This window comes from Sinocyclocheilus rhinocerous, unplaced genomic scaffold (genome assembly GCF_001515625.1).
Source record: "Sinocyclocheilus rhinocerous isolate Xijiao unplaced genomic scaffold, SAMN03320098_v1.1 scaffold926, whole genome shotgun sequence".
Classification (NCBI taxonomy): Eukaryota; Metazoa; Chordata; class Actinopteri; order Cypriniformes; family Cyprinidae; genus Sinocyclocheilus; species Sinocyclocheilus rhinocerous.
In genome coordinates, this window is record NW_015648536.1 from 789,601 (window position 1) to 804,772 (window position 15,172).

The following is a 15,172-nucleotide window of genomic DNA, read 5'->3' on the forward strand; positions in this document are numbered from 1 at the left end:
ATATATATATATAATTTTTTGAGACTATTTTGACTTTATTCTTAAAATATTTTAATCTTGTATTGCTATGACTTTATTCTCATAATGTTATTTATCTATTCATTCATCAGTAAAACGCCATTGTAGAAGATAAACATTTTCAGCTTAATTAATTTTTTTCCCCTCCCACACCTTGTGGCCCCCTGGGGATCCCAGACCCCCCAGAGTCATAAAAGCAGTTTTATTCAAGTTGCAAAATAAAGGTGTGCTAGACAGACAGTGTCTGTAGTGATAATAACTTTCATTATAACAAGCAATGTATCAAATTTAGTCCTTTATTTCCCTAGAGCACCTTGTACTATACTTAAAAAGGGCCTAAGCAAATGCACAGAAGTCAGAGGGTTTGTAATGTTCGGTCTAGAACCTTTTGATCAATTCAACTATATGCACCTTGTCAGGGTGCGAACTACGGGGGAGCTAGGGGGAGCTCGGCTCCCCTTAATAAGACATGGGCTCCCCTGAAAACGTGATTTGTGAAATTTTGGGGGGTCTCAAAAAATATTGACAATTTGTTATTTTGACGTGCAATTTCAGTTTTGTGTAACACACCACAGTAGCTGCTACGAGATTCCAGTTGTCATCACAGATCGTGCCCCATTCTCCATTTTTCAACACCTCCACACGCCCCTCTCCAACTACAGCGCCACCTCTGAGGCGCACCAGGGGTTGCTGTGAAGGAAGAGGAAGAGAATAATCCCTCTTAGCAGAAGAGCTGAAATTCTTTGGTTATAACTAACTTAAGGAAATTCATATTTGAGAAGTTTTCCAGAAATTCAGGCAACTCTTATGGCAGATGTGCATGGCAAACCTCAAGAAATCACAAACCTAACATCAATTATAAAACATTACAAAAGTTAATAAATCCATTTCTGTCCCGCAAAACAGTTGTGCTTGCACATATTTTTGTGGAAACCATGGTACACTGTTTTCAGGATTCTTTGATAAATAGTTAAAAAAGCTTCCACATAGACTACTTAAATATATCATTTGGAAAGAGTGCTGTCATTTTCGGCTAAAATGTCTGTCATCATAGTGCTTTAGGGATTCAAAAATATCCTCGTCTTCGCTCTCTAACATTAGTATTCATATAATCACAGTTTGAGGCCACTTAAAACTATTGGACTCGAAAACTACCACTTTTACCATATAAAAATCTTTAAATAAGTAAGAAACGATTCACTTTAAATTATCCGCTTAGTCTAGATCAAGATTCACTATCACCATGTTGGTAAATTGTGCTGAGCTCCATTCCACACTTAATAGTCTCCTTAAGGGTGAGAGTCAGAAGTTCAGCACAAAGCAATACCTCATGTGGACATGTGGCTTCTTGTATTTTTGGAAGAAATGCATAATCTGGCCTCACCTCCTGTCTGAAGGCCTTCCTGTATCCTGCCATGGGAGTCGGGGCGAAAGCTCTGCCAGGGACGCAGCTGACTACCACAGGAGTGCCCTGCTCACACGTGCTATTGGCTTTGATGGCGAGCGTGTGGCCCAGTTTACAGCTAGACAAATGAGCTTCATTTCCGGTGCAATTTATGGAGTAATCCCAGTATGTTGGCTTTCTCCGGCGGGCAAACATCCTGAGAAATAAAGCAAAGGGAATTTAAGAATTAAACTGAACAAACATAACTCACACAAAACCCATGTATAGGCCCAAGTGGAAGATTCTAGTCATAATATGGCTAGTAATGATTCATCACTGCATTGAAGATTTGATACATATTGAACTGTAAAAAGATGAAGCACTGCTGAAGTGACGTCATATATTCCTGCAGGAAAAATGGTGCTCATCCTACAAACAGAATATTTAACAAGCTTCATGTGAAGTGCCATGATGCTTACAGTTCGCTGTTAGAAGTATACTGGCCGTCATTTACAAAAAATACACAATCCACATTTGTTTTTTGTTTAGACTCTGAGGGAGAGAACGTCTCACACTGGAATTGCTCCAAAGTCTGTTTCAGATCCCTACTGCAACCACTACTGGGAAAACAAATGTGGACACAAACACACACACATAGGCTTTGGTAGACACAAAAGAAATGCTAGACATAGCATTTAACTCAAAGATTTGATCTAAAGATGGGGGAAAAAAAGTTTTGTTACAAAAGCCGGAACATATAACCAGGCAGTTGATTTATATTGTTTGCGAGAACAGCTGTAGGGAAAGCTGTTATATGTCCACGCCGGTGCTTTATCATCTGAGAACATCGTCTGCTTGTTCCAGCCAGGGAAAGAGCCGTATTATTTACAGGAGCCATTCATGCACGGTCCTCTGAAAGGATGGTCCAAGTTTTCTTATAAAAGCACAGTTTAAAGCCACAGGGCAGACAGAGATAGTTGAAAAGAAGCCCTTTTTGGCTCCACGCTGAAAAAACTACTGCCTTTGGCTACGTGTCCCCCCTCCCCCCAACATCAAGCACCGATTTAAAAAAAAAAAAAAACAGACAGTGCCTGCACATTTCACAAGGCACACCATGTGCGGGGAAGCACGTAGCTTAGCCGAAGAGTCTGAGATCATACAAGCAACAATAAAGCTTTCATTTCCATTGTGCCTATGTGATTTCTCATATAGCAGATTAATTACTAACTAGGCGTTTTAGTGCTGATTTCCATATAGTTATGAAAGTGCTCATGAAGATTTATGCGACTCTTGAGTCATACATTACGAACACAGTATGGAATGTAATAGCTTAGCAGAAAGTATAAGTTTGAGTTGCCCTCTGCAGATTTACTTATTTATTTATCTGCACGAAAAGGACTCGCTAGGAACATCCTTCATGGTGTGATTCAAATAAGGTTAATTTGCCGAGACTTGCTTGAGAAGCAACCAGTGGTTTCTCTGACCAGTGCTGTTGGAAAAGCAGCATGTCTATTTTTGCTATTTCCAAATGAGGGTATTTTCTTTCAGGCTTCCTACCAATAGCTAACAGATTAAGATTTATGTCTGTCAAACAAAAAAATGACTGTTATGGTATGACAGTGTCAAGCAGTTTATGCTATGATCGTTAGCATTTTATATGGCTTGGATTTAAGCAAGACAGCAAATTAGATAAAGGATGTTTTATTTCAATTTTTTAAATAAATAAAATGTTTTTGGGAAAAAAAATTGGAAATGCTGAACAACGGAATCACGGAAAAGTTTTCAGTGATACTTTACTTAAAGTCTTTATGTATAATGTATTATAAAGGGTTATTAAAATGTATAATGCATTATAATTATTCATAATGTGCGTTGTAATACATTATATCTTGTCGTAAATAATTATAACCGAATTTAAAACACAGTGTAACAATGAATTGATAAGTTTTATAATGTATAAATTGTGGTTACAATTATTAATGAGACTGTACAATGCATTATAAGGTCCATTACAAGGCATAATTAATGCATTAGAATTACTTTCATAATGCATTATACATAAAGGCTTTAAGTAAAGTTTTCCTATACTGTATTGTCCAAAAAAGAAATATATTCACATTACAAAAATGGCAGAATTACAGCTACATTTAGAAACACTACTAAAAGTGTGAAAATGCACACTTGGACATTCTCTCAACCAACATCATAAGATATATCCTGCTTTTTAGACAGTATTTTAGAATGATTTTCCTTGAATTTACAGTCCATCATCATTCAGAAAAAATATAGTTTAGTGATAAAACTCTTACATTGGATAACTTAGTTCTTGTCCACAAAACAAAACATGTAAATGTTTTCATATATTTTACGAAATGTGTATATGTTTCATACACCAGCTCACAGAGCCCCTGCAGTACCTTTAAGGACCCCCAGGGGTCCCTGGATCTATAAAAAACTCCATGTGCACTGTGTTTCCATTTTGCTATCGTGGGAGTTGACTGCAGTATGATATTTATTACCACATAGGGAGTACCTCCATGTAAAATATTACAATTCTACATTTCTCTTAGGTCACCAAAGTTACTTTTGCTTTTTTTTTTTTGCAAAAAAAAAAATCTGTATTCTAAAGGAAGAGAAACTGAGGACTCACTTGTACACACGGGTATTGTATCTCTTGTCTCCAGGAAAGCCGAACATGCCACAGATAACCCTGCTGTTCATGTGTGTCCACTCATCATCACAAATCTGCTTCCACTTGCCTCCATCTTTCACCTCCACATAGCCCTCTGTCACTGGGTTGCGCTTACGATATGATGACAGGATGGGGCGTATACGAACATCCTCCACCTGAATGTTTAGACTCTAAGGGGCGAAAGAAAACAAGTATTTAACAAGGTTCCCTCTGAATAGCATAACGTTTCAATTTGTTCTAAGTCAGCATTATTCAATATACCCACGTTGTGAAACTTTTAACTGGCCACTTTATCCACAGCTACTATAAAACTAAACGGGTTTTACAGTTCTTCACTTCATTATAAACATCCTATCAGCAGGACTTGTTGACCTGCTCCACCTGTGAAAAAAACTTCCAGCCGTGTTTACCCTTAAGCCAACTACAATTCACGTCTGTAGCTAGACTGTAAAAATGCCCTTAATGGGTTCTGACGTATATAGTAGATGGATAAAAAGGCAAAGAAGAGGTTACTGCTTTCAAACTCACATCAAATAATCCCAGACACCTTGATAATCAGGCAAAGGTGTGTGGTTGAAATTCTTTCCCCAAATTTACTGGAGTCTGGAAAATTGTAGCACATGGAGGACATCTTAAGCAACACTGAATATCAGACGGTACTTCATCATATGCCATTAGATTTGTATAACAGCATCTAAATGCAGTTCATCCCATTTATTTATTTATCATTAACTATATGGACTAACACCAAATTCTTCCAGGGAGTATCGAAGCCTACATGAACTGTAAACATGTCAGAAGGAATAAAGCTAAATCATTTCTGTAGACTCTAAGACTACATGAAGAGCTTTAGCAGTAGATTCCTATGCAATGAGACCATGTGGGTTGAGTTGAGAAAGACTGTATGAGATGCTGAGCTCAGCAAATATAGTGGCCTAAACATTCCATTGCCCTCTATACCTTATGATGTAGAACAATTATGTTTAAATTTGTGTTAAATACACTACCGTTCAAATGTTTGGGGTCTGTAAGATTTTTGATTTTTAAGATATATTTTATCAGCAAGGATCCATTAAGTTGACAGTAAAGACATTCTTAATGTTACAAAGCATTTCTACTTCAAATAAATCCTGTTCTTTTGAACTTTCTATTCATCACAGAATCCTGATTTCCACAAAAATATTAAGCAGAAAAAACAGTTTTAAGCACCAAATCAGCATATTAGTATGATTTCTGAAGGATCATGTGACACTGAAGACTGGCGTATTTAAAATTAAATTAAAACAATTAACATATATTAAAATAGAAAACAGTTATATTCAATTGTAATGATCTTACATTAACAGCATTGGAAAGCATAAGAGACTTTTGCTAACATCAACAACCACAAAAAATCGTACCGACCCCAAACTCTTGAACAGTAGTGCATGTGCTAAAAACAAAGTATTAAAGTTAACCAGAACCAAAGCTAAAGATGCTTGTCTTTTATTGTCTCTCACACAATACAATTGTAATAAGTAAAATTAAAAAGAAAAAATAATTACTTTGCAATGGCCAGGCATAAAAGGGCTCCTTGGCCTGAAAAATGTTAAAGAACCATTGCTGTAGAACATAATTTTTCTTTAAATGTATAGGAGAATATGAAGTGGTCACCTTTGGGAGACTCTTTTCTTTTGATCCCCCAACAACTTATGTTTTTCATGAAAAAAATTAAAATAATCAAGCAATTAATGCAAGCTGAAGTCAGTGGGATATCAAACAAGGAATGAGAATGCTGTAGTGGATGAACATGTGGCAGAGTAATAGTGTATCCTTACTGTACCACACTGGAAATGCAAGCAGTGTAATTACGTGGGTTTATTCCAACATGGATACACATTGGATAGAGTTCTAGAATGACAAACGTTCATTCATGTGACCAAAAGACTATTATGTATTTTAAAATGACATGAGGCAAAACAAAACAGACAACTAAACAACCAAATACTCAAAAACATGAAATGGTATTTCTGTAAATAAAGAGAAAGGCATTTTTTTGTGAATGGAATGGTCAGTCTTTTTTTCTAATGTCTCTGACCAAGCAGTTACAGCTGCAGATTGAACGGATTTGATGAATAACTGTGTGTTTTCAAAATCTAAATTGGACTCTGTGGTCAGCAAAAGACATCAAAATATAGAAGCGGTTTCCGTGACTTGGCGCAAAACCAAGTAAACTTTTCATAAACAGTTTTTGTTATCTAAGCTACTGTGTGATGCAACAAAGCATTCCCATCAAAGGCTGAAATAAAAAAGCTACAGGAAATCACCAACTAAATTGGCATATAAAGGCAACAAAAATCATCCCAACAAAGCAATCATCCCAACACAGCATCATGAATTTTTAAATATGTTACAAAACACACTGTTTGATGGATAATAAAAAGTGATTTTCCATGTGTTGTAAGAAAGTAACTTTGTAGTTTTGATAAATGAGTTTTTCCATTTTTTGAGGGACTTTGTGACTTGATCAGCGAGTTCAAAGACCAGTGCACATATCCGAGCTACATGGGCTTTCAATAAATTTTTTTCTAAACAGGCAATGTGGAAGGTTTCAAAACAGGTTGGGAGAAAAAACACCTGATGCGTGATTTATTAGCACAAAAGAGGAAGAAAAAGATTTCCTAAACGTGTGGCTGGCTTCCATGGTAACTGGAAGAGGAGGGGATTTTGCAGCTAGGAAAGAAAAATACAACAGCTGGGATATCGATTTGTGAGGGCTTGTTCTTCTGTGGATGTAAGTAAGCGTCTCAGGAGGCTAGTCTGTCTTTCAAAAAGAAAAAAGAGAACCCTCCTACTGCTCATACAGGAGAAGGAGTCAGAGGCGCAAGTGGTGAACTGACAGGCGTTCTTCCACTGGCCGGTAGACAGATTGTAAAAAAAGGAAAATGTCACACAGCCCACATTGTTTTCCCTTTAAATGAGAAGAAGAGTGAGAGAGCATGTTCTCCGCATCTAAACAGAATGCAAATAACAAAACTATTCCACAATTGTCATTCAAAAAAGCTACTTAAAACTACTAAAATGTAAAACTTTAACCTTAAAAAACTTGCAGCAATGATTTTATTATGCATCTTAAACCACTTTGAATAACTTTACTGAAGAAGACAATTTTAGTGAATCCCTAAAAATCCATAAAAGGAGTACAAATGGTAGATATTATTGTTACAAGCTAAATGGATGAAAGGCGTTGTTGTAACAAAAAAAGCACAAAAGAATCAAGCGTAACATTCATCTTTCTGTACACTGAACATGGTGTCCTGTCTTGGAAACTCTTCTGTTGTTAAAAGATGGCTATTGTTTGTTTGGTTTTTTCAACTCTTTGCAAAGACATGTTAAAGAATGCCTCCTCTGCAGATGGAGCCCATTTCCCATTAGCAGTTTCCCTCCCCCAACTTATAACAGAACAGTGTGTTAACAAAATGCTTTTACATATACTTGTCTGTTGAGCATTTCAAAACAGGGTAGATCGACAGCAGTTAACAAACAACACTTGGACTTAGCTGGACAACTGCCCTGGCCTGTCTTGTTAGACAGACTGAGAGCCAAAGCACAAGTGATGATTATCTGTTTCCTAAAATAGCAAGATTAGAGTAGCATGGTCCATTCCACTGATCTGGTGCCCATGTTTAATTGGCTTTTTATTCTTTTACTGACTGCAACTCTGTGAGCAGTTCATGCTGACCTAACAGTCTCTCTCCTACAAGAACATTGAAAATTGGTGTCGGTTTTCAAGGGAAACTTTTACATCTACAGAAATCTTGGAATCCTCAGGAATGTAAAAAATGTGTTTTTCCACTTGGGTCAAAAGCAAAATGTACTACAAAAACCACAAGCAATAGTCGCATGCTATACTGAATGTAAGATGGCAAAGTATTGAATACTAGGCTTAAGACTGAAAGAACAACTCTTCCCACTGTAAATGACACTGCTAGTCACATAGCTGTGGTTTGATTTTCAATTTCAGAGATTACACATGCTACTTAAGAGATAAACATCCTGCTTAATAGGAAGTGTCATTCCCCTAAAGTATGTAACTTGAAGGGGAGGAGAGGCAGATGAATAAACAATGAAAATTGACTTAAAGAGACAGAAAAGCAACTGTTTATGATAGCAGTGAAACTGCTAACTGAGCAAATGACAGATCATTGAAATGTAGTGTAGTTTAAGGAATATTATGGTTTTTTTTTCTTCTAATATGACACACATCGAGCATCTACGGCATGCTGTTCATTACCTCAAATATAGTTTAGACTACTTTTAACCAAGAATATTACCCTCTATCTACCCAAATGTAAGGAATGACATAGTCACATTTTGACCTTTGACGTGTGCAGGAAGTGTATAGGGAATATACTGCATAACATTTACATAATAGACATGCTTATAGACATATTAAGAATATCTGTTAAGTATAGGTTGGAAAAAAGGTTTAAAAAAGGAGGGATTCATGGAACCTGTAGAGTAAGAATAATTGTACATGCTGGGCCAGACTCCACAGATGAGGAACATATTAGTCACTAGAAAAATAATGTCTGAGTGTTTCCGAGCTGATCAGCAGCATCTGTCTAAGATTAAGTGGTGGTGACCATTTTTATCTTCAATTGTTGTAAAAGTTTTAACAAAACTTAATGATTTCTAACACACATTTCTTACCTTAAAAATACTAGGATTTTATGTTGTATCACTGTGAATGTTCTATAATCCTCTATAGCTGAAAGAAACACAGTCATCAACTCTTCAACAAATAAATAATGCAACTTCCCCTGAACTCTGTTGAACCTCATAAAGGCACAAACTCCCTGTGATTGTAATCAAGGTATTGCATAACATGTGTCTGTATGGTACAGGCTTCCAGCTGCTTCTGCGTGCCCCACTCTTACATGATAATGGTGGACAAAAGCATTGGTTCTGATTGATACAGGGCATAGACTGCCTGGATTGATCAGAATTAACAAAATGGATTCATTTAGTTTTCATGTATAGAGCTAAATAAAGGGAGTAAAGGGCATCAACACAATGACTGGCTAACCAGATCCAAAGTTTTGGCATGAAACTCTAGATGGAGCAGTCCGATAGGTCTAACTCAGTCTGACATAATGACATCATCACATGGCGCAGCTGATTGGTTCTTTTTGTATCAGCAGCCAATGGGCTTGCTGCTCAACATTCAAATACTTGGCTAGAGCTTGTTGTAGCAGTTGCAGCGCGCTTCAGAAGCCCTCCACCTTCCCCAGCTCCACCTGTATAGATCTGCTATGGGGGTTATTTTATATATGTTATATGTGCAGCAGCAGTATTTCTTACATGCTCACAGCAGCATGTTGTGGATGTATTGGCAGTCACAAGTCTCGGTACTTGCTCTGCCACAGCAGCAGCACGTAGCAGATCTATTCCGCCAAGACCAAATACATTAACATTGTCATGCACATCACCATGCCAAACCATCCAAGAGTGGTTAAGATAGAAATATGTTTCTTTCCAAACAGGGAGAACATCTTGTTTATTCACAATAAAATTAGGTTGTAGAAAAATATTCACAGATTTGACCAGCCAGTCCTCTTAGTCTTGCTGTAAACAAGTCATGTAATGCCATGATTTACAGGATGTTCACAGGGTCACTGGATATTTGAGGCACATAAATATTTGCAGCTTTTTTGGATGGGTTTAGAAAAGTACATTGTATCTTTGATCAGGTTTTTGGTCTAAAACAAATGGACAAGATAATTTAATCAATGCATCTGATAAAGTGGATCAGCGTATTATTACACATACTGTAAAAATATTACACTTTTTATGACAACAGTTATTCCATACCACTACCTGGAAAATGTAATGTTCGTGTATTCCCCCAAGACTTGTCAGCCTGTTCTTTTGAAGTCTAAACTCTCCTCCACCATTTCTCCACCACACTTACACATTACATCATTTTTCCCATTTTAACCCGAGGAAGGCCACAGTGGGCTGCCTATGAACATTCCCAGATGACTTGAATATGGCCGGCATTATGGTAAACCTCCCTGTGATTTAACTGCCTTAATGTGGAGCCTGTGCAGGCTATCAGTAGATGGAAAAGCTGACTCTGGCTTTCTCTCCAGGTTTCTCAGCTGGAGACCAAATAGAAGCTGATCTAAGACGTCTAGACTTCCCCCTAGCCCCTGCTTGACTCATATATTTTCGATAATACTTTGAAATGAAATTCAGACACAAAAGGTATCTTTTTAAAAACTGCATGTGTAAGTATATTCAGATATTTTCTTGCTGCAAATTAGAGTGGTGATGAATGCTCAGATGGGCATTCATTAAGGTTTCCATTTCTGAAATCTTATTTGTCACATCTTCTAGAGTCTGTGGCTGGAATTACAATTCTCTTTGTTTACAAGAGCGACTATTATAAAATATTTCTCTGCATGCTTAATGCATTCTTTCAAGATGACACTGCCGGCTCTGAGCAGCTTGTGCATGGAAAGAGACAGAGGATGGGGACAAATCCTGTTATTACTCTAACTGGACACAGAAATGATTTTAGTAGCATAAATCTGGGTAGCATAAAAACGTGCCAAAAAGGCGTTGGAACATTCCATTGTCTTATGCCTAGCAACCAAGCTACTTAGCTCTGGGTGAGAAAATAAATGGAAAAGAATGCATTGAGCAATTGGAAAAATGATCAAAGGAAAAAAGCAACAATAGTTTCAGAGGCGTCCCACACCTAGTTTCCTCTGCCTGGAAAACGATTTCTTGGGGGGCCCGCAGCAAAAACCTGCACCTGGGCCCAGATAGAAAACTTGACTGCCAATAAGACCCAATTACGAATTATGAACCAAATTAAAAACACACATTATTAACACATTTGTTGTTGCTATTCCAGAATATTATGACTTTTAGGCCTATAAGTTCTGCATCGATTCAGTCCTCCATGTATTCTTTAGCTTACAGAAACAAATTAATTTAAACCTTCAGGACTGAACACTGCAAGGTTAAACTACACCTTATTTCAGCATTTTACAGTGCATTTGTGAATCAGAGAAGATATCCTAGCATGCGGTTCAGCTGCAAAATCATTTTCACAAAAGGGTGACACTTCTCATTAAACGCTAAAACTGGTTGTGTTGTGTTGACAAAGTATTTAGTACATTTTTGCACAGATTCTCCTAACCACACACACACACACATCACTAAGTGACATATTTTGGCCTCAAAACAAGTGAAATTCACCAAAAGGCTTTGGGGCACTATTCATTTTGTACCTACAATAATCGTGTAACATAATTGTAAAAATATTTGTGTCTTTTGGAAGTTGCATTCAAAATCCATTTGCCTTAAAAAATGAAATGGGCATGACGCCTCTGAATAGTTTTAGACAATAACAGAAGAAACACATCTGTACTGAATTCACTTACGTTGATGTTGTTGGTAAGGGTGTTAACAAACTTGAATCCTGGGATTCTCTTGTCGCTGCAAACCACCCCGACATCCTCAGTATGCTTACAATCAGACACGCCTATGCCATTAGACTCACACTGGGCCAAGCTCTTCTCATTCCCCGTGCAGTGGACGTTGTCAAACCAGATACGGCCTAAAAACACAGGAAGTCAGTGCATATAAATTCTCATTGCTGACATTCACTGTTTTACTAATGCTTTCATAATTATTATGCATGCAGCTTTTATGACCTAAGAGTCTACATGAGATGTTTGTTCATTTAAAAATTCATTTGTCACAACACTGGTTCATTTAAAACTATTTAATTAAGTCAAAAAGGTGTCCATGGACATGTTGTACTATCAACCAGTACTATCAAAAAAATAGTTCACCCAAAAATGAAATTTTGTTAAAATGTACTCACTGTCAGGCCTTCCAAAATGTAGAGGAGTTTGTTTCTTCATTGGAACAGATTTGAATAAATTCTGTATTATGTTACATGCTCACCAATGGATCCTCTGCAGTGAATAGGTGCCATCAAAATAGGACTACAAACATCTGACAGAAACATCACAGTAATTCACACAACTCTGAATTATTGTGATGCCTTTATCAGCTATTTGGACTCTTGTTCTGATGGCACCCATTCACTTTGTTGGTGAGCAAGACATGTAAAGCAAAATTTTTACAAATCTTTTCTGAAGAACCAAACTTATCCACATCTTACATGGCTTGAGGGTGAGTACATTTTGGTGAACTAGCCTATTTCTTTAACTGCAAGTCATTTTAATTGCGGAAAAAAGGCATCAGTTTCACATTATATCATTCTGAACACTAGCTTACCTTCTCCCTTCCCATATTTAGATGATGGAGACCAGGAGACTGCATCAGAATAGCCCAGTTCTCTGCATACAACTTGGGCTGCATGAATGGTGAAATCATCATCACACACAGTCCCCCACTCCTCTTCATAGAAGACCTCAACACGCCCTTCGTTGTGCTTGCGTTTCTCTCCTGCCAGGCGTAGCTGTATCCTGGGTATATCTTTAGGAAGCTCTGGAGCAGTATAAAGGTCCTGTGCAGGGTCTGGGTAGCCCAGGAGGTAACCCAAGTGCTCATACTGTGCGTAACTGAATCTCCATACGCACAATAGTACAAATGACACAGACCAGAGGGCCAGCATAATGATAGAGGCTCAGAAGGTTTTTATGGCCTGCAAAAAAAAGAAGTGAAAGTGAAGCAATGGAAGTAGTTTCTATTGTTATTATTATTTAAAAGGCAGCACAGAAAGACATTATTGATGCTAAACAGACATAATTAATGCGTTTTAAGATTTCCAGCTAGTCATTTATCTGTACTTTTTTAATCAAAAGCACTTTTATCAAAGTCATGAGCTAAAGGGGAATAGCATGGGAATTCTCATCCATCACCAAATCAGCCCACATCAGAGAGCGCAATATTGAGGACACAGAGACTTGTTTAGTCCACGCTGTGGCATGCTATTCATCTACATTAGCCACAACCTAAGCAGAAAATGTAAAATTCACTTTGAATACCAAGGAAAAGAATCATGTTCTTATCAGAAAATACAGTTTAATTGAGCATAAAAGTTTGACAGATGACACTTTGATTGGATGTTAGATATTCTCTTTCAGTGACACAAGAGGATGTGCTGATGGAAGTATGGTAAGCATGAATAGATGAGGAAATTGGTTTCCTGAATGGGGGGGAAAACACTTTATGCAAAGTGGAGTGCAAAATTCAAATAGAAAAACAGAGTGTTTAAGGATGTAAATTGGATCATAATTATTTAGGATTCTACACTAGTTTTACATCTTAAATCAAATAAGCAAATTTGTGACATTGCGAAGTCTTTTGTACAAAAGGCCATTTTCAAATATATACATATATACATGGGTCATCAGGTTTTGCACGAACATGTGCAATGCTGTTTTTCCAATTCAGTTACCTCTAATTCTAATGCTGATAATATAATTTGACAATAAATATTATTAATAAATTATTAAATTTAAAAAGCTAAATACATGCTAGGGTTCTCAAATATTTGAACCCCACTGTGCAGAAAAAATGATTAATATAGTGAATCTTCAAGACATTTTGGTTCTACAGTACCCACTGGCATGTAAGCATCTGTCTTAAAAGCCAAAAAAATAAAAAAGTAACATGCTTCCAAGGGTTCCCTTAAGATTGCCACTCCAAGATAAAAGAGGCACTTCTACAAAAGCACTTTTTAAGACTTCCGCTCACTTTCTCAAACATACTCAAAAGTTATTGCCTAAAAATACATCAAAATGGTGAAGCCTGTAACATAAACTAAAACTAAATGCATAAACTAAATTACACAAGCATAAATAAATCTTTCAAAATCTTTTCAGGGTCTCAGGATTGTCCAAATGCATGTGGCAAAGAGACATGATGGACCCCAGAAGTCCCAATGAATTAGCCAAAATTTCCATCTTCTTCTCTACAGCAGCCTATGTGGAGGTTCTTTTAAAAATGTGATTGGTCTAAAGTGAATTTACGTAAAGCCCATCACACAGACAAAGGGGCATGTTCAGAAGTGTATTTGGTATAGGCTTTGTTCGCCAGGACAAGACCTATTGCTCTGAGCCATCTACAGCTTTGGAACTGCCTCACATTCCTGTCCTAAATACCTGGTTCTTGTCTTGTTCTATTTTGCACTTCCAGACAGCAAGTCCCCAGACCACCATAAATAGGATTCTGACAGGATAAAAGGGTTCACATGTCAAGGGGTCACAGTCCTGTGTAATACTACCTAAACACAATAACCCAGTGTTCTACCTGAACCAAAAGCAAAGGCGCATACCCACTTTTGCAGAGGCTGTAATGTTTATTAATAATGAATAACGTGAACAGGTTGTAGTGTAAAAATCCTATCCCACTGACTCAAGCATGACGTCATACGTAACCATTAGCATTGTTTTTCTCTTTTCTATCTTACAAGGAAACGTGCTGTATGTCAGGTAACGCATTTAAAGCGAAATATTCAGTACAACTACGATTATTTTCTTTGAAATAAGCAAAAACGCGATTATACAATATCGCTTAATAAAGCAAAGCAGAGGCAGTGGTTAGCTTACTTTTGCTGCGAGTGCAAGTTTCACAGTAGAACAGTCCTCCGAATGTGAATCTCTGCTTCTCTCAGCTGTTGCACATCCCCTAAACTTTCACTGGTTGATCTCCTACAATTTCAGGAAAGTCGAAACAAAGTTACGCCTTGTTGAACTGCCCACGCCCACCACTGTGGGCTGGTGACCTCATGGACCTCCACATAACTGCAATTTTTGAGGAAGCAGAAATCAAAAATAATCATTGTGATGGATTAAATAATTTCCTGGCACGACAAGAGCACTTCGGGTTACTGTGGAGAGTTTTCTGGAGGAAGGGTGGCAAACTATTTCACTAATACTTCTGTAGGTTGGTGTTGTTGCTTGTTTGTTAAAAATACATACACATAAGTTTTAGTGTATACAAACAATTTGAGTTGGGACGAATGTATTCCAGTAGTTAGTTAACCTCATAGTTATGCTCAATTCTTGAACAAATCCTTTTTAATGCGATCTTCAATGAATCCGTTG

General features: G+C 37.3%; 1 protein-coding gene across 1 annotated transcript in view; it reads right to left on the bottom strand.

Annotated features, from left to right (window-relative positions):
* Positions 1 to 14,758, bottom strand: part of LOC107709858 (lysyl oxidase homolog 2B-like) — a 24,211-nt gene extending 9,453 nt beyond the window's left edge. The window contains exons 1-6 of the mRNA XM_016514508.1: positions 14,675 to 14,758; positions 12,396 to 12,765; positions 11,531 to 11,706; positions 4,053 to 4,264; positions 1,403 to 1,619; positions 512 to 708 (exon numbers count right to left, since the gene is read on the bottom strand). Of these exons, the coding sequence (XP_016369994.1) occupies positions 512 to 708; positions 1,403 to 1,619; positions 4,053 to 4,264; positions 11,531 to 11,706; positions 12,396 to 12,735 (1,142 nt within the window). The 5' untranslated portion in view covers positions 12,736 to 12,765; positions 14,675 to 14,758. The remainder of the gene's footprint in view (positions 1 to 511; positions 709 to 1,402; positions 1,620 to 4,052; positions 4,265 to 11,530; positions 11,707 to 12,395; positions 12,766 to 14,674) is intronic.
* Positions 14,759 to 15,172: the final 414 nt, after the last annotated feature.